Source organism: Dipodomys ordii, unplaced genomic scaffold, assembly GCF_000151885.1.
Source record: "Dipodomys ordii isolate 6190 unplaced genomic scaffold, Dord_2.0 Scaffold71, whole genome shotgun sequence".
Lineage (NCBI taxonomy): Eukaryota > Metazoa > Chordata > Mammalia > Rodentia > Heteromyidae > Dipodomys > Dipodomys ordii.
Window position 1 is genome coordinate 3,596,099 of NW_012267287.1, and position 21,642 is coordinate 3,617,740.

Below are 21,642 nucleotides of genomic sequence, written 5' to 3' on the forward strand. Positions count from 1 at the left end.
AAAAGCTCAGGGACAGTGCCCAGGCTCTGAGTCCAAGGCAGGGGACAGGTACTCACCCACACGAAGATAAAGAACATGAGTTTAATCCCTGTCTGGGGGCGTGGCTATTTATGCCAAAGGGTGGGGCTAGAAGGCAAGGAGGTGAGCAGGCCCTGGAAGTGGGAGGGGCCAGTACATGGGCTCAAGGCGGGGCCAGAGGCGGAAGGGGCATGGCCGCAGTGACTTTGGTGTCTAGGGGTGGGCAGGTGCACGGGAAGTGGACGTGGTGTCTCAGTGTCATCTTCCGTCCTGTGCTTGTGACTGACTTTGGGCTTGAGGCGGCGTGGGTAGAAGGCCCTGGTATGGCTGGTACGTGGCGTCCTGAGGCAGGTCAGAGCCCTGGCTGTCTGGTCTGGTGAAGATGGGGGCCTGGAGGTAGGTTGCGACGTTTGAGGTAGAGCCCAGGGGTCCCTGCTGTCCACGGAGCCCAGCAGTCAGTGTGGCAGCCCCAGCCTGGGCTGTGGGGCTGTCACCGAGCAGGCCCTCAGGATGCAGAGGCTACGCCACTCATGAGAGCCTCACAGCTGTTACGGGCAGGCCGGTGGATGGGCCCTGACTGCCTCCCGCACAGAAGTCCCAGCTCCTTGTTCTGCTGCATGGGTCGGTGATAATACCCTTCACGAGACAAGGTATGAGGAAGACCAGTGTGAGCAATGGGAGTTCAGAGGCTGGATTCAAATCCTGCTTCTCTGGGTATTTGGTGTTAGACATTACCTCAGCCTCCATGACCATTTGTACAGAGCAGAACTTGGGCTTTTCTTAAAATCCCCTCCAACTCTGTTCTGTTCCTCGCTGGTTCTTAAAGTAATTCCCTCTTTGTTAAGGCTGACACCTGTCTTCCAGTACCTTCCCCAGGGCCAGTTCCCTTTGTGGTTTCAGGATGTTGGTGAGTGCCCAGGCAGGGCAGCCACTCGTGAGCACAAGGCCTGAGTTCTTGCTGCCTATTTAAAAATGGGCCGAGCCTTCCTGGCTGTCAGTACTGCTTTGAAGTTCACCCAGTGGGTTCGCCACCCACGGAGCTCTGCTGCCTGGCACATCTGTATTTAAAGGCTGGGTTTAGTGGAATCATCTCCCTGTTGTGAGCCTCATTCTCTCTGCTGGTAACCATGGAGATAGTATCTCCTCTGCCAGCTTCTGATCTCTTTGACCCTGCTACCCCATCCTGAGTTGAAAGGATGCAGCTTCCTCTTTCTGTGAAAGAGTCACCCCTGGCTGGGGTGATAAGGATCTTAGATAAAGATGTACAATGCAGCTTAACCCAAGCATAGGAATTTGTCTGTCCCCATTCTGGTGGGCTCCAAACCACCTCCTACAACGTTCATATCCAGCTTCACCATATTCTTTATCTCCCATCAAAGACTCAGGCCTCTTCTTGGCTCTCTGCCCCCATACTCCCTTCCAGGCAGCTCAACATGTAGATCCTGAAGCTACTGCTCTGAATAAACTGGTCTTTTCTCTTGGCCTCCCCTGGGTGGGAGGTCAGTATTCAATAATCATCTTCACTAGGTCTCAGGTGGACAAGCCCGCTGTTTATCTATGACTTTAGTGTTTGGTCAAATACTTTGTGCTTAATAGGTTCTATCACACATGAGTGGTGTGACTTTGGGCAAGTGCCCTGCCTTCTCTGAGGCTTTGTGGACTCAGGAGTCTGCTGCAGAATACCCCATACCCACTATTGGTATTGCTTTCGTCTTGACTGTCTTGGCAGCAGGGAAGACTTTGAGAGTGTGGGCCTATGGTAAGGGAAGTGGAGGGAAGAAAGGCCTCATCCTTAACCTCAGGGCAGCAAGGGGCCCAGGCTTCGTCTGCGAAAGCTCTGGGGATTGTCAAGGTCAAGGGCACGTGGGCTGGGTAGGGAGGGACGAGGTAGAGGGAGTGGCCAGGGACTTGTGGACCGCATAGGCCTGCGAATGGAGCACAGAAAGCACTGATCCTTGACAGGCTGGGGCCTCCTGGGTGTTGGGTGGTAAGGGTCTAGTTCATAGGTGCTAAGGGACCAGAGAGATGAAGGTGGGCACAGGACACTGTCAGCAGAGTCTGTGCTAACTGGAAGCATGTTTCGCTGCTTCAAAAGGTTTCGATGTAAAACTGTGGCTTTTCAGATGGGGACACAGGCTCACAGCAAGTGCGGCCTTTCCACTGTGACTCAGCAGGAAGAGGTGAGAGCCCAGTCCCTAGCTGTCTGTACTGTGGGCCTGCCCTGCTCCACTCTCTCTGTTACCAGGGATGGAGGGCCGTCATGCCTGACGTCTCCTGGCTTCCGATTTCCTAAACTTGAGCCAAAGACTAGGCCTAGCATCAGCGGAGGATTCCTAACTCTCTGTCGCTGTCCCAGGCTCCCTTCTTCCTGCCAAGGACAGCGCCTTCTCCGATGGCCGTGGTCATTCTTGATCGAATTGTGTTCTCCATTTACACTTAGCTATTCTGAGTGAGTCTGGCAGACACCTGCATCCTGTGTACAGCTGCTCTTCAGTAGCACTCTGGGGCCTGCAACATGGAGAGGAATCATTCTGCTGTGTAGGACAGTTGTGATAGGTGGTGACATTTGAATGGTGACAAATGATCAATGTAAAATTTCTGATTTTGATACCTGTACAGTCCTCTGTTGGTATCCACAGGGGATGAGTTCCAGAACACTTTCAGGGACCAAGCTCAAGCCTCCTGTGATCCTACCTATAAGGGTGTGTGCCGTTGGCCTACAACCTAGGGAAGTGCCTCTGTGAGCTTCAAATCATGTCCAGGTCATGTCGCACACCCAGCTGTGTGAAGAGCCCGGGGCTGTAGTCCTAGAGAATGAGGGTCAGGAAAAGGTTTTTATGTCAGTACAGATGCAAGCATTAAAAAATACACTTGATCCATGGTGGTTTGAGCTCACAGATGTGGAACCCACAGATAAAGAGCACTGTTGGGTGTGTGATTTTTCTAAGGTCCTTCGTCTTAAGACATCAAAGTCATAGCCTTTGGCGTGCAATGTCGTGGAATTCTGTAGAACTAGATGCGTCTATATGGAAATGTGTCTTTCTGACTGGGTAAGGCAGGTGGGGGAAAATTGGTGCAGTTAGTGAATCCAGATGAGAGCTCGTTGTGCTATTCTTGGAGCATTTCTGTAGCTTTGCAAGATAACATTTTAAAAATGCATTCGTTAATAATTGTGGCATCCACGGGAGTGTGCGGCTGTGCTCCTGATCCCTCTGTGGTCAGCCCTCCATGACTCTTGCCTTGAGGGGGACACACCCCCAGTTTTTCCCAGCAGCTACTTGGGGCTGGTTTTGAGCCGAAGGCTGAGGCTTTTGACAAAATCCACTTCTCTGGAGACCTTCGTCTTTCAAATGCTTCTGTTCAGACCAACTTTCCTCCCTTCCAGTTCATCTTCCTTATTGCATTGCCTTTTAGTATTCCTAAAGAGGTGTTATTGTTGAAACCATTCAGCTAGAGAGGGGGATAGAGAAATCCACAGGCTTTTTTGTCTCTTCAGCCCTCCAGACCTATCCATGGGCTTGGCAGGCCTCCATACCTTCCTGCCTTTGCCCAGGCTCTGCCTACAACAAATCCATTACTAAAATACATGTGCATCTTAGGGCATGAGCTGGGCCTCTTCTTTGCCCTTTGTGACCTTGACTGGCCTCCCCAGACTCAGCTCAGGGCTTAGCTAAAGGCCCTGAGACACTAGCTCTTCCCAGGGCAGCCATCTGATTCTGCGTCACTTCCTCTCCAGTGCTCAGGTGATGGGTGGGGGGCAGCTGTTCTCTCCACACCCCTGCTGGAGCTGGGGGTCCAGGAGAGGCACAGTCAGCATGTGTCATGAGGGGGAGCCGGCCTGAGTGAGCAGCCATGTGGGTGTGTAAAAGCAGCTTTCTTGCCCAGGCTTCTCAAAGTGCCTGAGAACCTGGGCAAGAAAGTCATTTTGGCCAGTGTGCCCACTGCTTTCCCAGCCACCCATACCCTGGCACGAATACCCTATGTGGACTGGGCTGGTGGGTGTCCATGAGCTGCCTACGGATAGATGGGCCAGGCTGGGTCTTGTCCCCTCTGCAGGATCCACATGGAGTTGTAAGGATGACAGGAAGGAGTGGGCCAGGACCTAGGTGTGAGTCTGGCCTCATGTCTTCTGTCCACAACCCCTCTCCTTCCTCACCAGAGACCCTGTTTTCACAGCTGAGATTTAGCAATGCTACCTGCAGATCATCTAGTCAGTGTCAAGGGACCAGGGAAGTGGAAAGTTCAGCCAATGTGCAGCCAAGGTCTGGTGTCTTGGTCAGTGCATTGGGTCAGTCTTCATCCTTTGCTCTGAGCAGCTTTCCTGAGCTCCCTGCCCAGTCAGCCCTGGGGTGTGGCCCACTCTATCGACTGAGCCTTCCCAGCTCTTCCTTCAGGGAGGGGCATGGGACTAGGTCCTTGCTGGGCTCTGGGCAGGGCCTGTCTGGCAGATGTCATCAGAGTCATTCAGGAAAAGAGGACATTGTGCTTCCCTGTTGCTTGTGGCTTTATGGGAACTTGCATATCCGAGATGTCAGACAAGCATTGTGACTCCACTTAATGGAGTGATGGACTGCTCAAGGCCGCGACTGTAGTCACCCGATGAGCCCTGCCCGGCTGGCAAATGGAATCTTGAGATGGGCACCTCCCGGTCTGCATAGTTTTTGGAGGCTGAAATTGTCAACCTTCAAGACACATGAACAAGTAGCTGTGGTGGGGTATGCCTATAATTCCTGTTCCTCTGGAGGCAGAGGCAGGAGAATTGTGAGTGTGAGGCCAGTTTGGGCAAGGTAGTGAGACTATCTCAGAAACAAAGATAGAAGTAGTGGGATTATTGCTAATGGTAGCGCACTTGCTTAGCAAGTTCAGGGCTTTGGATTCAATCCCTGTACCAGAAAAGAAAGAAGATGTACGAAGATGGTGTCATCTGTTTTGTTCTTGTGCTCTTGGCCTTCTATACTGAACAGAGCCTAAGGAGTCGGGGCTCAGAGCCCTCTCTGTTTCCTGTCTTTCCACCTAGACTGTGGTGGTGTTTTGATGTGATGGTGGCGGTGTGATAGTGATGTTGGTAATGGTAGTGGTGATGGTGGAGGTGATGATGATGGCTAGTGGTGATGGTAGTAATGGCGATGATGATGGCTATGATATCGATGGTGGTAGTGATGGTGGAGGTGATGATGGTGATGATGGTTATTGATAGTGATGGTGGTGATAATAGTGGTGGTGATCATGGTGATCACCGTGGAGGTGGAGGTGATGGTAGTGATGATGCCTATGATATTGGTGGTGGTGATGATGCTAATAGTGGTGACGGATGGTAGCGATGGTGGTGGGTGGTAGTGATGGTGATGGTGGTAGCAGAGGTGGTCGTAGTGATTCTGACATGACAGTGGTGAGTCTGGTGGTCAGGAGGCAGGGGCTGATGGATAAGGGGATGATAGTGTTGGTGGTGATAGTAAAACCTGTAAAATTGCAGGGTGCCTTGTAGTTACTCAGTGAACCATTTGACTCAATATTAGCCTATTGCTGTCAGGTAATCACTTATCAGGAGGACGTCACTGTTAACCCCATATCTAGGGGAGACCCCGGAAGGCCCCACAGTTGGCGCATTGTGGGATTGGAGGTGAAGCCTTGGTAGACTTGGGGCTGCACAGCCCCTCTGAGCCAGGATTACCTACAGCGTGGTCTGGGGAGCAGTGGCCTGGCATCACCTGCAAGTGGATGATGGTGCCATTCTTGGGCCCATCCCTGGGATCAGAGCCAGGAGAGGGGAGGCAGGGTGCTGGCCAGGAGGCTCTCCTGCACTGCCCGCCCTCAGCAGCCGAGTGAGCCTCGAGCCCAGGCTCATTTAACTCTGGCCTGGTCATTCCATGTGGCCTGTGAGTGGCCTGACTTCACGCTGACAGGCCGGGACGGGCAGGGAAAGGGGGCATATTTCGTTCTCACATGTGCTCAAATGAACAGGACACCCAGGACTCAAACATAGGCGAATATGAAATATGTTGCCTTCTTCCTGCATCCCAGGCTGCTTTCTGAACCTTAGTTCAGATCTCCAGTTGGACAGCCCTTGGCTTTTGTTCGGTGTATTTGTCTGATAATCACAAGTCAACTTGTTGACTCATAATATATGTGTGTATATATCATCTATCCATCCATCCATCCATCCATCCATCCATCCATCCATCCATCCATCCATCCATCCATCCATCTGCATGTGCGCATCCACATGCACACACACACATGTACACGTTTCCTCTGGTGGCTTACGACAGAAGTGTGTTCTCTCACAGTTGTGGTGTTGGCAGGGCCCTGTTTCTCGGAAGCCTCTGGGGGGTGCCCCTCCTGTCACATGGGGTCCTTGGCTTGTGGTTGTCTTATTCTAGTCTCTGTCCCCGTTACCATGGTTCATCTGCCCTGGCCTCTTCTTTTCTTAGGACATCAGTCGCACTGATTAATTAAGGGCCTCCCCAAACTGTTGCTCCTTCCCTTAAGTGAGGACACCGGAGGTGATCCTGTTTCTAAATAAGATCACAACCCGGAGGTGCTAGGAAGGATGTGGAGTTTGGAGGAAATACTACTCAGCCCAATAAATGTACGACTGTAGTTTCCTACACAGTAGCTTTGTTGAGATAGAATTCTCATCCCATAAAATGTGCCTTGGTAAAGTGTAAAAGTCAGGGGTGCTGCGTGCGCTGGCAGGACTGGGCAGCCACATCACAGTCTCTCTCGTTAGAGTCTCATTTGCTCACAGTCTAATTGTTCTGAAGAAAGAACTCCCACCCCCTAGGCGGGCACCTCCCTCCTTCCTTCCCCATGGGCCCTGGCAGTTAGTAAAAATGCAATCATGTAAGCATATCAGCTTTTATGACTAGTTTTCTTCATTTACCTTAACATTTTAATCCAAGTTGTAGCATGAAATTAGGAGTCATCTTTTTCACATGCAGATAATATTCCATCATGTAGAACATTAGATACCACTTTTTTTTTTTTGGGTCTGGTCATGGGGCCTGAACTCTGGGCCTGGGCGCTGTCCCTCAGCTCTTCAGCTCAAGGCTAGCGCTCTACCACTTGAGCCACAGCGCCACTTCCGGCTTTTTTCTTTTTGCTTATGTGGTGCTGAGGAATCGAACCAAGGGCCTTGAGCATGCAAGGCAAGCGCTCTACCACTGAGCCACCTTCCCAGCCCAGATACCACTTTTTTTGTCCCTTCATAGTTGATGGGCTTTTGGGCTGCTGCCACTTTTTGGCTCTTAAGGATAGTGCTGTCCTAGGCATTTGCGTGTACATCTTTGAGTATGTACATGTGCCCGGCCCTTACTGTGATAGGCTCACTAGAGTTATTCTGAGTCACCTGGTAACTCAGGGTTTGATATTTCGAAGGTAGGGACAAACCATTTCCCAAAACAGCACTTCCCGATCAATCCACCCACAGCGCTGGCTCTGGGGTCAGGTTTCTTCGACCTTGTCTTCGTCAACAGCCAGCTGGCAGGACTGAAGGCAGTCGGCCATGGGGGCTTTGGTTTGCATTTCCCTTCTCCTGGTCCCTGGAAGTCCCCAGGGGTGTGTGGAGATCAGGCCCCCCTGGTGTCAGGGATCTGGCTGGGTGGGGCCACGGTTCTGCCCTTCTCTTTTGGGGCGGGCTCTAAACCAGAGCATTCTGTGTTTAGTTAGCGGTCAGTCCTCAAGCCAGCTTGCTTGGGCTTCATTGATGAAAAAGAAGATATCTGAGCCAGGAACCTGTGTGTCGCGGGCAGGTGACACTACAAACCCTGCAGACTGAGGACACACCGTGTTCACTGGTGGAGTGAGCTGGCAGGGGCCGGAGCCCCAGGGCTCAGAACCTCTGCCTCTTGCAGCTGTGTCTTTAGGAGCAGTTACACAGCTTTTGGAAAGTACTGAAGAATTTCTTGCTGGCAACAGGCAAAGGTGGCTGTGGAGGGGCATGGAGATGAGCGAGGGGTGGCTGGCCAGTACCAGGGCAGAGGGGGGCAGGGCCACTGCAGAGGGGCAGCTGCGTAAGTTTCTGTTAGGACCCTGGTGGAGACAGGTGTCTAACTCTGGTAACTGTTGAAGCTGAATAATGCCCTTCCCCCCACGGTAGGACCTTAGTTCTTGGAACTTGTGAATATTACTTTATGTGGCAAATGTTGCGAGTAAGAATTTGATGAGACAGTACTTCTCCCGGGGGTCCGGGCGGCCCTTACTCAGTGACACATGCCCACTCGGGTATGTGTGAGTTTGGAGACCTGTGTCCAGAGGCCATAATCTCCAGGCGCTCGCTGGGAAGCCTGTGTCTTTCTTCCTGGAAGCAGGGTGGTGGCAGCTGCCCTGCAACCTTCTGCCCCGACCCCATGGTAGAAGCTGTTTGACCACCAGGAGGCCTGGTGGATCCGTAAGGTAAAGCTGGCTGTGTGGGGCACTGTGTGGCCTCCACCCCCTGGACCTCCAGGGAGATGGGGAGGCAGACGAGCCAGGGTGACATGACCAGGGCCACCCAGGGGAAAGAGTTGGATGCTGGAGCCCTGCCTGGGGCATGGTTCTTCATCGAGGGCCCAGATAATTCCTGCGAAGCTTATAGACATTTCCGTGGCTCTGTTCTTTCAAGGGACAAAATGATCCTCAAGGAGGACCAGCACTGTGGGTGACCACAAAGCCTGGGAGTGTCTCTATCCCCTCCACAGGCCACTGAAGGGCTGGCTCTTCCCTGAAAGCTGGCCTGGGGGCACAGTGACTGAGAACAGAGATACCCAGCACCACACAGGGGGCACCCAGCTCCTGAGAAGGGGCTGCAGAGCTGGGCCGCCGCTTCCATCGCCAGCTCCTGGCTGCTGCGGTTAATGAGGGCTTAAGGGTTAGGGAAGAAAAGGCTGGGGTTCCAAGGGGCGACTTGAGGCTTCTCGGACGTAGTTAGTTCTGTGTTTGTAGCTGCTTAATGGTCAGGAGTCACCTGTGTTCACACAGGGATTGACTTCCCGAGTCTTGGGCCACATTCCTGGCCTAGCCTCAGCTCAACTCCCACCCCAGAGAGCACTGTGAGGCTAGCTGGTCATGGGACCAGTGACAGGAAGGGGGGCTATGGTCATTGGCCAGCAGCTGTCAGGGACATACAGACTGAAGTCTGGGTGTCAGGCATGGCCTTGAGAGCCCCAAGGTCAGACCTCAGGGACAGTGCAGTTGGGGTGTACCTCTAGCACGGTGCCTTTGGCTTCAAGGAAGGAGAGCATACAGAAACACCAGCAAGGAAGACACAACAAGAGCCCTTCATTTGACTTGGGTCTGAGATTTGCATCTCAGTTGTGGGGCGTTGGGTACCTAGACAACAGGATGAGGGGAAAGCTCCTGGCAGCTGGCACTGGATTTAGTTTTGCAAATCCTAAGGAAGGAAGTGCACAGCAATCTCTTAGCTGTACTGATACCTGATTTGTGTGTGTGTGTGTGTGTGTGTGTGTGTGTGTGTGTATTGGGCTTTGAACTCAGAGCTTCATGCTTGCTAGGATGGTATTCACCACATGAATCACACCTAGCTTTTTGCTGGTCATTTTGTAGATGGAGCCTTGTGGGCTTTGCTGCCCAGGCTGGCTTTGAACCTTCTGATCTCATTGAGTAGCTACGATTACAGGCCTGAGCCACTGGTGCTTGGCTCTCATTTATATTTTGAATTAGACTTATGAACGGTGTGAGGCACTGTGTTTCATTAAATCAATGGCTTCACTTGCTAGAGACACACCAGTGCTTTCCTCCTAAAGGAAGGGGAAAGCTGTCAGTCAGTGGTAAGTCACCTGACATCATGCCTGTTCAGAGGGAGCACATGTGCTGGGTGGGGTCTGTGCAGTGAGCTTGCCCTCGTGTTTGTCAGTAGGCCATTTCTCCCCACTGGCCCTGTGCTTTGCCCGCCCCGTGGCCCTGCAGTCATTAGAAGTTGCTGAACCTGTTGGCTCTCAAGACGCACGAGGACGGCTCAGAAGCGTCAGCACTCCTGTGCATCGCCCGCTCACTCAGGAGGCCTCCGGTGAGGCCGCAGTGGGCAAAGCGCCTCACTGAATGAGCACTCTTCCTGCGGGGGGCACCCATCCCCAGCCACAGTGCCACTTCTCATGGTGCCGAAACTCAGGTTGCCAGCCAGGCAGGGACAGTGGCGCTGAATCACCAATGGACAGAACCAGGGCTGTAGACCTGAAGACGTGGTATGATCCCCCTGTGTGGAGGCTCCGTGGTGGTCCCGTGTCTGCTTTGTGTGGATGCTCTGTGGAAGGTTCACGTGTCTCCGTGTATGGATCTGTGGTGGGTTCAGGTATCTTCTGATTTCCCTCTTGTCTCTGCAGACATACACATGTGCAAGTCCCTGGTTGTTTTGTTTTTGTTTTTGTTGTGGGGCTTGAACTTAGGGTCTGGGCGCTGTCCCTGGACTCTTTTGCTCAAGGCTAGTGCTCTATCACCCTGAGCCCCAGCTCTACTTCTTGTGCCCCAGCTCCACTTCCCATGCCTCAGCTCCATTTCCTGAGCCCCAGCTCCATGTCCTGGGCCCCAATCCTAGGTCCTCTGGTTGGCACTGGGGTCCCCTGAGCTTCAGGTGGGTTACTATGGGTGAGTAGGAGTTTTCTAGCTTTCCTTACCTCTGCCACAACCTGGAGCCAGCCTGCCTGTGTTACTGTCTCTAATAACCTGAAAAGAGCACTTTGGGGCAAGTTTCTCTGCCCCATTGTCATTTTTTAATTCCTGACATGAAATAAGACTGGTTTCTATGTTTAGGCTATTAGAAGGATTAAATGTAAGTGTCGGGACAGAGCCAATGCGTGGCAGGGTTGGGTGAATTGCCATGGTGCTGGTGCTGGGACTAAAGGACATTGCCTGTGGAGTCAGGAAGGCCGTGTTCTCCTCAGCGTGGCACACCTTGTGAGGTCCTCCGGGATTACTGTGGCAGGGCGGTCAGGCACCCGTGGGTATTGATGACAGTGAACCAATTTTTTTGTCCCAGGTCCAGTTTCTGTGTACCTCACACCCTTCCCAGGGGGCTGTCCCCACCATTTGGGCCTGGGTGTGTTGGTTGTTCCACTGTTGGGGTGAACAAGATTCCTTTGCAGGGGCTGGGAAGGTGGCTCAGTGGTAGAGCGCTTGCCTTGCATGCATGAGGCCCTGGGTTCGATTCCCCAGTACCACATAAGCAGAAAAAAAAGCTGGAAACTGTGCTATGGCTCAAGTGGTAGCGTGCTAGCTGAAGAGCTGAGGGACAGCGCCCAGGGCCAGAGTTCAGGCCCCCCATGACTGGACCCCCCCATCCCCCCGGAAAAAAAAAAGATTCCTTTGCACATTGGACAAAGGACAGTCACTGAGAACCTGCTCCTCCCCAACTAGTGCTTCCCCTTCTTCCCCCTCCCCTTCTCCCTCCCTCCCTTCCCTTCTCTTCCTTTTCCTTCCTCTTCTTCCCTCTCCCCTTCTCCCTCCTCTTCCTTCCCCTCCCTTCCTTTTCCTTCCTCTTCTTCCCCTTTCCCTTCTTGTCTGGCTCTGTGCTGTAACCATTTTGTGTCCAGCCCTTCAGAATACTTAAGAGTGTAAGGCGAGGCGGAGGAGGACTGGAGGGCTGTGGGAACAGCGAGGCAGGGTGGGAGTTTCTAGAGCCAACACTGGAGAGATGTCTTTGATGTTCACTGGGCGCGAATGTTTGCCTCCACCTCCAGGTGAGGCCAGCAGAGGCAGAGCTGGAGGTCCACAAGGGGGCGCTGCAGGCAGTAGTCTGGGGCCACGGCTCTGAGATGTCGGGATGTAGGAACGGTATTAGATGGGGCTGGGCAGATCCCATCAGTCCGAGGCTTGGTGGAGGGAGGAGGGCCAGGGCACAGTTGTGAGTGGGTGTTGGGAGCACGCTGCGGGCACCTGCTCCTGGCTCCTGCCCACTTCTGTGTGGAGATGGAGGAGCTGCCTTGCTGGGATGGAGGTTGCTGGGGTGCGGCTCTGTACAGAAGCTCTTCTCTGTGCTGGCCTAGGAAGCTGACTTGAGAGCCCTGCATCTTCAAAGACACTTTGAAAGACTTTTTCTTCCCTTCAGTGGCAGCAGAGCGATTTCCTGGGCCCAGAGGGAGTCTGCTGGGGGATGTCAGGCGGGGCAGGCGGGCAGAGGCTGCGGCGGGTGCTGTGCTGCGGTGGGTCTGTTCATCACGCCCAGGCTGGCTGAGCGCAGCGGGCACCACGTGAAGCAGGTATTTCTTCCTGGATGTCAAAGCACCGCTGTGTCAGGCTATGGGCTGGGCCCTGGGGACCCAGCGGGCCTTGGATGCTGCCCACCTTGATGTGTAAAGCCGAGATGGGTTTTAAACAGAGCCTGTGGCAGGTGGTGGCCCCGGGCTTGTGAGGCCACTTCTGGCCATTTTGTCTCTTAAGCGTGGGCTGCAGAGAATGACAGCCTGGATCTGGAAGCATCCTGAGGAGTCTGAGCCAATATGTGTGCGGCACGCAGCATCCGTGCTGCCCTGTGCCCGCTCCAGTGTGGGGGACTTGCTGGCTGGGTAAAGCAGCACTTGGCACTGCCCCATCTCACTTCTCTGCCATCCCCAGGGTGAGGTGGATGGCAGCCGCTCCCCACACTCGCTGGTGTGTACCTGGCCTGGGACAGTTTGGGGTGGAGGGGTGTGGAGCTGCAGGAAGAGCGCGGTGACGTTCTGGGGAGCAGAATGGCTGGCTGCTGGGAACACCGCTGCCTGAGCCGCGTGTAGGATCCTGCCTGCCAGCCTCAGGCTGTCACTCGGGTTCTAGGTGGGGCTTGGGAGCCTGGGCGTCAAGAGCGCCTGCTGGTGGCTGTGGTGGTGAGCTGGTGGTTGGAGGTGCAGGTTGCTGCCTAAGTTGAGGGAAAAAACTGTAAAGATAAAAAGGCAACTCAGCCAGGCACCGGTGGCTCACGCCTGTTATCCTAGCTACTCAGGAGGCTGAGATCTGAGGATGACAGTTCAAAGCCAGCCCGGGCAGGAAAGTCTATGGGACTCCTATCTCCAATGAACCACCAGAAAACCAGAAGAGGCGTTGTGGCTCAAGTGGTAGAGTGCTCACCTTGAGCTGAAGAGCTGAGGGACAGTGCCCAGGCCCAGAGTTCAAGACCCAAGACTGAAAAAAAAAAAGACAACTCAATACAAGTTTTGGAGTTTGTTAGAAGATATGGATACTGATCTTTTAAATTTTTTTGTCAGTTGTGGGGCTTGAACTCTGGGCCTGGGCACTGTCCCTGAGTGCTTCAGCTCAAGGCTAGCGTCTACCACTTGAGCCACAGCACCACTTCTGGTTTTCTAGTGATTAATTGCAAATAAGAGGCTCACGAATGGTCCTGCCCAGGCTGGCTTTGAACAGTGATCCTCAGATCTCCACCTCCTGAGTAGCTAGGATTACAGGCATGAGCCACTGGTGCCTGGCTGATACTGTTTTTTTTTTTTTTTTAAAACAACGATTTATTTCAGAAAAATCCTTCAATAGTTGTATGAAGGGGGTTCAGATGAACATGTCAGTTTGTGGGTATAGTATATCTCCATCAGTGTCACCCCTCCATCATCCGACCCACCTCTCCCAATCCCGCCCCTTCCCTCCATTTACCTGGTTCCATTTTCAGGTAAGTATGTTGAAATTATGACTGCCTTGGCCCACCCCTCCTCTCGCCATTCATCTGTCTCCTTCCCTTCCCCGCCCAGCATGCGTTCCAGCTTCCTGATACTGACTGATAGACTGTAAGTTAGTTCAGAGGAGCTTCACCATTGCAGTCCTCTCCACCCTCCACATATACTACACTTTAGTTATCATGGTTGTATGTATTTCCATATATATCAAGTCATTAAAGTTCTGCCTGTATTTCAATCTTTGGGACGCAGATGAAGCCGACATTCTTTCTGTCTGTGTGTAGCCAGCTCCCAGTCAGTCAGGTCTTTTTCTACAGCTTTAACGTAGTTCCTCCCTGGGGTTTGGAGCTCTGTGGGCTTCAGTTCACCGAAGCTTGACTTTTGCCTCTGTGTGTCCTGCGAGTCCCTGAGACTCGAGGCAGGAGCGTCAGGCAGAGCGGCCTGTGGGAGGGCTGGAATGGGGTGGGTGCCGGGAGGGGGAGTCTGTCCCTTGCTGGCTGTTCCCCTCCCCATCAAGACCCCTCCCTTACACCCACGGCTACACATGGAGGTGGCATTGAATTGAATTTGTCTTGCGTACCACTCATATTTGTTGTCAGCTTCCATGATTTTGTATATACGTGGGGCTTTAAAAAAGTTTGGGGTGTTGAGCATTGAATCTGGGAGCTCACACGTGCCAGGCCAGTTCTTCACTACTGTGTGTCAGCCCCTGATTTTATTTTATTTTATTTATTTTTTGGGTCCGGTCGTGGGGCCTGAACTCTGGGCCTAGGCGCTGTCCCTCAGCTCTTCAGCTCAGGGCTAGCGCTCTACCACTTGAGCCACAGTGCCACTTCCGGCTTTTTTTCTTTTTTGCTTATGTGGTGCTGAGGAATCGAACCCAGGGCCTCAGGCATGCAAGGCAAGCGCTTTACCACTGAACCACCTTCCCAGCCCCCCCTGATTTTATTGTTGGTTCTTTTTTAGACAAGGTCTCATGGACCCTGAGCTGGCCTCAGACCCTTAGTCCTCCTTCCTTAGCCTCAATTGTTGGGATTAGAGTTGTTGGCTACCAAACCTGGCTGATTTTGCTTTTATAATCATGGAGGTTATTCAGATGATGATAAGCAGTCCGCCTGGTTTTCTCCTCTGCCCACTGGTCCCTGGCCACTAGGGGCAGGTGTGGGACTGCTCAGGAGCTCCAGCCTGTGGCTGGACCAGTGCCTCAACCTGTTCCGAATGCTAGAGCTTTGTAGGCAGCTGGCAGGGGGGAGGGAGGAGGGACTAGGACCCAGATGCCCATGGACAGAGCTTTTGCCCCATCCCACAGCTCTCCAGCGTCCAGTTGGGCAAAATGCAGACCCTGGCCCCGTTTCCTGGATGTGTGTTCTGGAGAGCTGCATTGCTTTTTTGAATTCTCCAAACCCATATCAACTAATAATCTAAGTGTGGTGGCATGCTGCTATGATCTCAGCTATGTGAGCGACATAGGTAGGATTGTGGTTGGAAGCCATGGAGCCATTATCCTGAAGTCAGGTGTCAGCTGGGAGCAGGCTGGAATCAGGTAGCAGGTGCTTGTGGCAGTAACTCAAGGCCCAGGGGTCTCAGAAGCAAAGGGTTTCTGACCCATTAGCCACTAGCTAGAAAGAGGAGCAGGTCTTGAGCCAGATGGCAGCACAGGAAATGTTCAGGGACCCGGCGCTAAGGATCTTCTCATAAGGGACATTTGGAGGCTACAGATACAAGTTGTTGCATCGATCTTGCATTGTCTACAGAGGACACCAGTGGCGCACACCTGTAATCCCAGCTACTCAGGAGGCTGAGATCTCAGGATTGTAGTTCCAGGCCAACCCAAGCAGGAAAGTTTGTGAGACTATTATCTCCAATTTACCTCCAGAAAATGAAGTGGAGCTGCAATCAAGTGGTAGAGTGCTAGCCTTGAGCAAAAGAGCTCAGGGACAGTACCCAGGCCCGAAGTTCAAGCTCCATGACTGACAAAAAAATTAGGGGAGAGAATCTGTCCTGTGAGCCTTACAGAGAACTTGGGAGCAGAGCCACTGTTCCCTTGATGGCAGAGGAGGGGGGCTGGCCTTGAGGGAGGAGGAGCTGGAAGTGGGGGCTCCTAAATACTCAAGAGTCCAACTGACTAGAGTTCCTGCCCAGCTAATTTCAATCCCCGGGAGAACAGGCTCTGCCTCTGAGATTTTCCTTCAGATTCGTGATTGTGATTTTTCTGTGTTCTGTTGTATTCTATTCTGTGTTTTACAGTATTTCATAATTTTACATACTGAGAATATTTCTTTTTTTTTTTTTTTTTTGGTTCTGGGGCCTGAACTCAGGGCTTGTGCTGTCCCTGACTTTCTCTTGGTCAAGGGTAGCATTCTACCACTTGAGCCACAGCACCACTTCCAGCTTTTCTGATGCTTAATTGGACATAAGAATTTCACAGACTTTCCTGCTTGGGATGGCTTTAAACAGTGATTCTCAGATCTCAGCCTCCTGAGTAGCTATGATTACAGGCGTGAGCCACTGGTGCCCAGCTCTGAGTATACTTTTTAAATGTAGTTCCTTTACCCCAGAAGGAAAGGATTTGTCGGATTGCTTATGGTTTAGTGACTTTATCAATGACAGATTAGTTAGCAGTGGCTAGAAATTACTTTGTGCTTTCATCTTGCTAGTTATCTGTGCATGTGCATGAGTTGTCTGGCTTTAGTGCATACAAGTCTGGAAACTCAGTGCTTTATTACAGTGAATCTTGGGCTTTTGCTTTTGATCTGCTCTGAGATTCTGGTGTTTTTTTTTTTTTTGGATACATTTAGACCACTGACATTTAAAGTGATTATTGATGTGCTTAGATTACTGTCTCTGATGCTGTATACTATTTGCTACTTGTTCTTTGTTATAGTTTTTGTCTTTGACTGCTTCCTGCCTCTGTAGTCCTAATGTTTCCACTTTTTCTTTATGAGGAGTTTGTACATCTTTAAAAACTTCCTTACCCTAGGGTGATACAAGGGTGGACAAAATACATTTATAACTAGCTAAGTCCACTTTCAAATAGCAGTATACTAGTTCATGTGTAATGTATTGGGTCTCTTAGCCAGGATAAAACTGCTCTTATTCATTTTAGCTATCCATAAATTAAATCACAAACACCTTGCTGCACTTACTGCTTTGAATAATCTGGCAAATTAGTGAAGAGTGAGAAATGCAAGAGTTTGTCTTTTAGTTAATGCTTTTTGGATCTAAATTTAAAATTTTTATCATTTGTTGTTCTGTTTGTTTTTTTTTTAACCTATCTTGTTCTTCTCCAATGAAGTTTTTTTAACCTTTTTTTTGTTGTTCAAGGCAAGCCTACATGCCCAAGTCTTTCCATTTTTGTTGATGTGAAGAAGTGTTTATGTCTCCACTTTTTTCTCAAGTTCACTACCCTCCTGTTCTGCTGGGATTATAAGTGTGTGCCCCTGTGTCTGTCTTTCACTTTTGGAGTATAATTTCACAAGATAGAGAATTATAGATTGATAGTCTCTCTCTCTCTTTTAACTGTAACTATTTCAGTATTGCTCTTTCCTGCTTTCTTTCATGGTTTCATGGATCTATGGTTTTGTGTCTGATAAGGGGGAAACATTAGACTTTGCTTCAAATATTTCCTCAGCCCTTTCACCTCCTTCTGGTGTCCCCATTGTATGTCTTTTGCTGTTCTGCAGTTTGGACTAGTCTGTCCTCTGCATCCCTTCCCTCTCCCTTCCCTCCTTCCTTTCTCCCTCTCCCTTCCCCCTTCCTCTCTCCTCCCTCTCCCTCTCTCTCAGTCATCTTTTCCCATTGCATTCTGGCTTGGAAATGCTTTGTTGGATGTCTTTAGTTTTACCGGCTCTTTCTCCAGCTGTGTCCAGTCTACTGATGAGCCCATCGAAGACTTTCATTCCTGTCACAGGGGTCTTTATCCAGCTCTTCCCTCATCAGCCATTTGTTCTTCTTTCATGTTACCTGCCTCTTCTGGAGCCCTTAGCATGTCAATCACAGATATTTTATTGCTTTTCCTGGGGCTTGAACTCAGGGCCTGGGTGCTGTCTTTGAGCCTTTGTGTTCAGGCTAGCGCTCTGCCACTGAGCCACAATGCTACTTCTGGATTTTTCTAAGGAGTTTGAATTAAGAGTCTCACAGGAACTTTTCAGCCCCAGCTGGCTTTGAACCAGTTCCTCAGATCTCGGCCTCCTGAGTAGCTAGGAGAACAGGTGTGAGCCAACAGTGCCTGGCTAGTCACAGTTATTTTAAAGTCCAATCTGATCATCTCAGTATCACTAGGGTGGCTGAGTCTAAATGTGATCCTTGCTGGGAATCTTCAATGTGTTTTCACCTTTTACTATGCCTGGCTGGTGGAACACACCCGACTGTGTTCTGTGGAGGTCAAGGAAGTCATGCTTCTTCACATAGTCCTGTCTGCCCCTCCAAACTTGGAGCGGCAGGCCGGCCTATGCCTTCGATTCTCTGGTAGATGGATAGCTGTGGGTGCATTCCCTGCCTCCCCAGCCTGGGGATGCACCGTCCTCAGGGAAACCAACAGTCACTAGGTCACCAGGCCCTTCACATTGCATGTGTTTGGTTCCAAGAATGACCACCATTAGTAAAGTCCATCAACACCTCCCTAGCCATGTTTAAGATGCCACCAGTGCGATTTCCAGAGATAAGGAAGAATGAGTGGCAGCAGCCTTCCTCTGTAGGGTGAATTTTATGCACAAGAGGATGCCAGTGCCCTGTAGACAGGGCACCCTTGGTCTGCTGGTAGCCTCAGGTGGTGTCTGGGAGGACTGAGTGGCAGGGAGAATGGAGGGGTGGGCCCAGGCTGCCAGCTAGCTCTTGAGGCTGGGCTTCATCTGGCAGATAGTATCTAATCATTTTTTTCCGTTTGTAAAAAGCACATTCACTGAGCACCAGAGGCTCATGCCTGTAATCCTAGGTCTCAGGAGGCTGAGATCTGAAGCCAGCTTGGACAGGACAAAGTCTGTGAGACCCTTACCTCCAATTAACTACCAAAGAGCTGGAAGGGGAGTTGTGGATCAAGTGGTAGGGCACCAGCTTTGAGCAAAAAAACCCCCTCAGGGTAAGCATCCAGACTCTCCTTAGTCCAGGCCCATGTAATGATACAAAAAAGAAAAATGGAAAAGCCTAGGGCTTTCTTGCTCCGGTATCCAGTGGCCAATTTCCAGGCTCTCTGGGTGCACAGGAGCTGTGGCTGCTGCTTGCGTTGCCTCTGCCCAGCATCCTGGGCTCCCAGGGCTCCAACCCAGACTTCTTTTTCAGTCTTATCTCTTCTGCCAGGCCCCGAAGGCTGACATTCTTCCACCTTCTAGCTGTGTGGCCTTAGGCAGCTGTACTTGACATCTCTGTGCTTCCAAGTGCTCATCTCCAACTACCTTCAAGGGTGTTCCAAGGATTTTAGGAGAGGATCCCTGGCCCCTGTTCCAGGACTGGCACTTTATGACCTTTTCTTGTCAACATTCAACATGTACGGGAGCGCCACCTACAGGCCAGGCTCTGTCCTAGGTACTGGAGATGGGACAGAACGGTACAAACCCAGGACTTAGGGACTTGGAACTGACGTCCCAGAGGAGGGCAAACTGACAAATGCAGGTGGCACAAATGACACAGAGTACTATGCTGTGTGGCAAGGAGACTGGGACCAGAGATGGACCGCTCAGCCAGGCAGAGTGTTTCTTATTAGCTGTGTGCCATGGTTATCTCTCACCTGTGTGCATCTCCGGTTCCTCATCTGTAACCTGGTGGCAGCTACCTGGCAGGGGAGAGATCACTCACCCTAAGAGGCCTCGAGTCCATTTCAGAGTGTGGTCCTCTGACCTGTGACCCTGCCCCAGTAGCTGGGGGTGTGGACGGAGCATGTGCAAGAAGACTCCCTGTCCCCAAGTCCTTCAAGTCTAGGATGAGACCAGGCCTGGGCCCCCCACTCATAGATGTTCACAGACCATGGCCTGCGGGTCACATAGCTGTAGCTGTGTTGTCTTCGCCTGTTGAGGCAGGATGGAGCAGAGCTGGGAGTGGAGCCAGGCCTGGTGTGGTTACTGAGGAAGTGCAGGCTGGCTTGCGGGGTGAGAAGACCCTGCCTGTTAGTACCTCAGGGGATTCTTTGCTCAAGCAAGAAGCATCCTCCAGGGAGATGTCAGTCCTTCTGCTAACACAGCTCCCTCCCTCCTTCTCTTCTTTTGCTCCCTCCCTCTCCCAGAATCTCAAGTGATGGTGGGTTACAAAGAAGAGGAGCGGAGCCCTGTGCCACTGCTTAGCACGGCAGAGCTGGCAGCTGAGCCTGCTGGAGGGCGGGTGTGAACCTCAGGACCTCAGTGGCTCAACCCCAGAGGAAGCATGTCTAAGAAAAGCCGGAGCAAGGGCGAGAAGCCCGAGATGGAGACGGATGTGGTGCAGATGGCCAACGAGGAGCTGCGGGCCAAGCTGACCAGCATTCAGATAGAGTTCCAGCAGGAAAAGAGCAAGGTGGGATAGGGTGGGGTGCGGGGATGGGCACACTGAGAGGCCACTGTGTCCATCACAGGGCGTGTGGAGAGCCTGGTCCAGGGTGTCTCTATTCCCTGCGCCTCATCCATTCTGAGGACACAGGCAGCGTGGCAGAGGCTGCGGGTACACGCACGGCCCGCCATGCGATGGCTGTGATCTCAGGCTCCGAGAGTCTTAGTGTGTCCAAGATGAGGTGGAGTGACCCCCCAGCAGGGCTGGGCCAGTTGGGAACAGGGCTGGTTCTGTGCTGTGAGCTCTTTTACCCTTGTAGGTGCTTTGGAGCCAGTGGGGACGATGCGGGGCTGAGGACTGGGCACAGGGCACAGGCTGTCACAGGGCGGAGCCTGGGCTTGCACACTGTGTAGACCTGGTGTCTGCCCTTGCTTGGCTGGACCCTGCCTGGCTTCAGGACCTCAGACAAGTGACTAGAAGTGTCAGAACGCCCATGTTCTCAGCTCAGGGCACACTATTGGTCAGTGCCCAGTTCAGGGTTGCCCAGAAGTAAACAGTAGAAAGCCCCATGGTGTCCAGTGTGCTAGCGCCACTGTGCCGTTTCCTTGGCATAGCTCACTTCAGGGCAGAGCCAGCCAGGGCTGTCTGACCCAGCCTGGTGTAAAGGGCACAGACAAGGCTGAGAGCTGAGCACGGATGCCTCCAGCCCTAGGCACTGGGGGTCCAGGTCCCTTGCAGCCAGCCTCCCTCAGCCGTACCTGCTGCTGCTGCTGGCCCCGCAGTACCAGGGTTTGAACCCAGAGAGTCATGATCACTCAGCTTTGCTTGCTCTGCTGGTGCTCTACCACTTGAGCAGTGCTCTACCACATGACCAGTATTTCCTGATTATTCTGAAGAATCTTACAGACGTTTTCTGTCTGGGCTGGTCTTGAACTGTAACCCACCAGATTCCAGCCTGCCAAGGAACGAGGACTACAGGCACAAGCCAGCGGTGCAGCCTTTTTTGTGTCCACAGTGCAGATAGCACTGGGTCCCTTAGCGGTGCATGACCCTGCGCCAACCTGCGAGGTCAGGGGCGGCTTTGCTTAGGTTATAAACAAGGGAGCAGGGCCAGAAGGGCGAAGTGCGTGGCCGGGTGCGGGCTGCGGGCCGGCTTACAGTCTGCTCAGGTGTTTGTGGGCCACGGATGGCCCTTCCTCGTGGCTCTGAATGGAAGGGGCTCCAACACGGGACTCCGCAGCCCCCTCCCCTGTTTCTCCAACATTAAGGGGGGAAAAAGCAAACCGATAAAACACCACTGAAGTGAGAAAGGCTAGACGGGGCTGCGGGAGGGCGCCGGGCGCGGGGCGGGAGCCCGGCGGGGACGCTGACGCGGGCGCCCGTGCAGGTGGGCAAGCTGCGCGAGCGGCTGCAGGAAGCCAAGCTGGAGCGCGAGCAGGAGCAGCGGCGGCACACGGCCTACATCTCGGAGCTCAAGGCCAAGCTGCACGAGGAGAAGACCAAGGAGCTGCAGGCGCTGCGCGATGCGCTCATCCGCCAGCATGAGCAGGAGGCAGCGCGCGCCGCCAAGGTCCGCGAGGCC

General features: G+C 52.4%; 1 protein-coding gene across 1 annotated transcript in view; it reads left to right on the plus strand.

Moving 5' to 3' along the window:
• The first annotated feature begins 325 nt into the window (after window positions 1-325).
• Jakmip1 (janus kinase and microtubule interacting protein 1) overlaps window positions 326-21,642 on the plus strand; it is a 59,600-nt gene continuing 38,283 nt past the window's right edge. Inside the window, exons 1-2 of the mRNA XM_013023910.1 lie at window positions 326-414; window positions 19,822-20,087. Coding sequence (XP_012879364.1) covers window positions 19,959-20,087 — 129 coding nt within the window. The 5' untranslated portion in view covers window positions 326-414; window positions 19,822-19,958. The remainder of the gene's footprint in view (window positions 415-19,821; window positions 20,088-21,642) is intronic.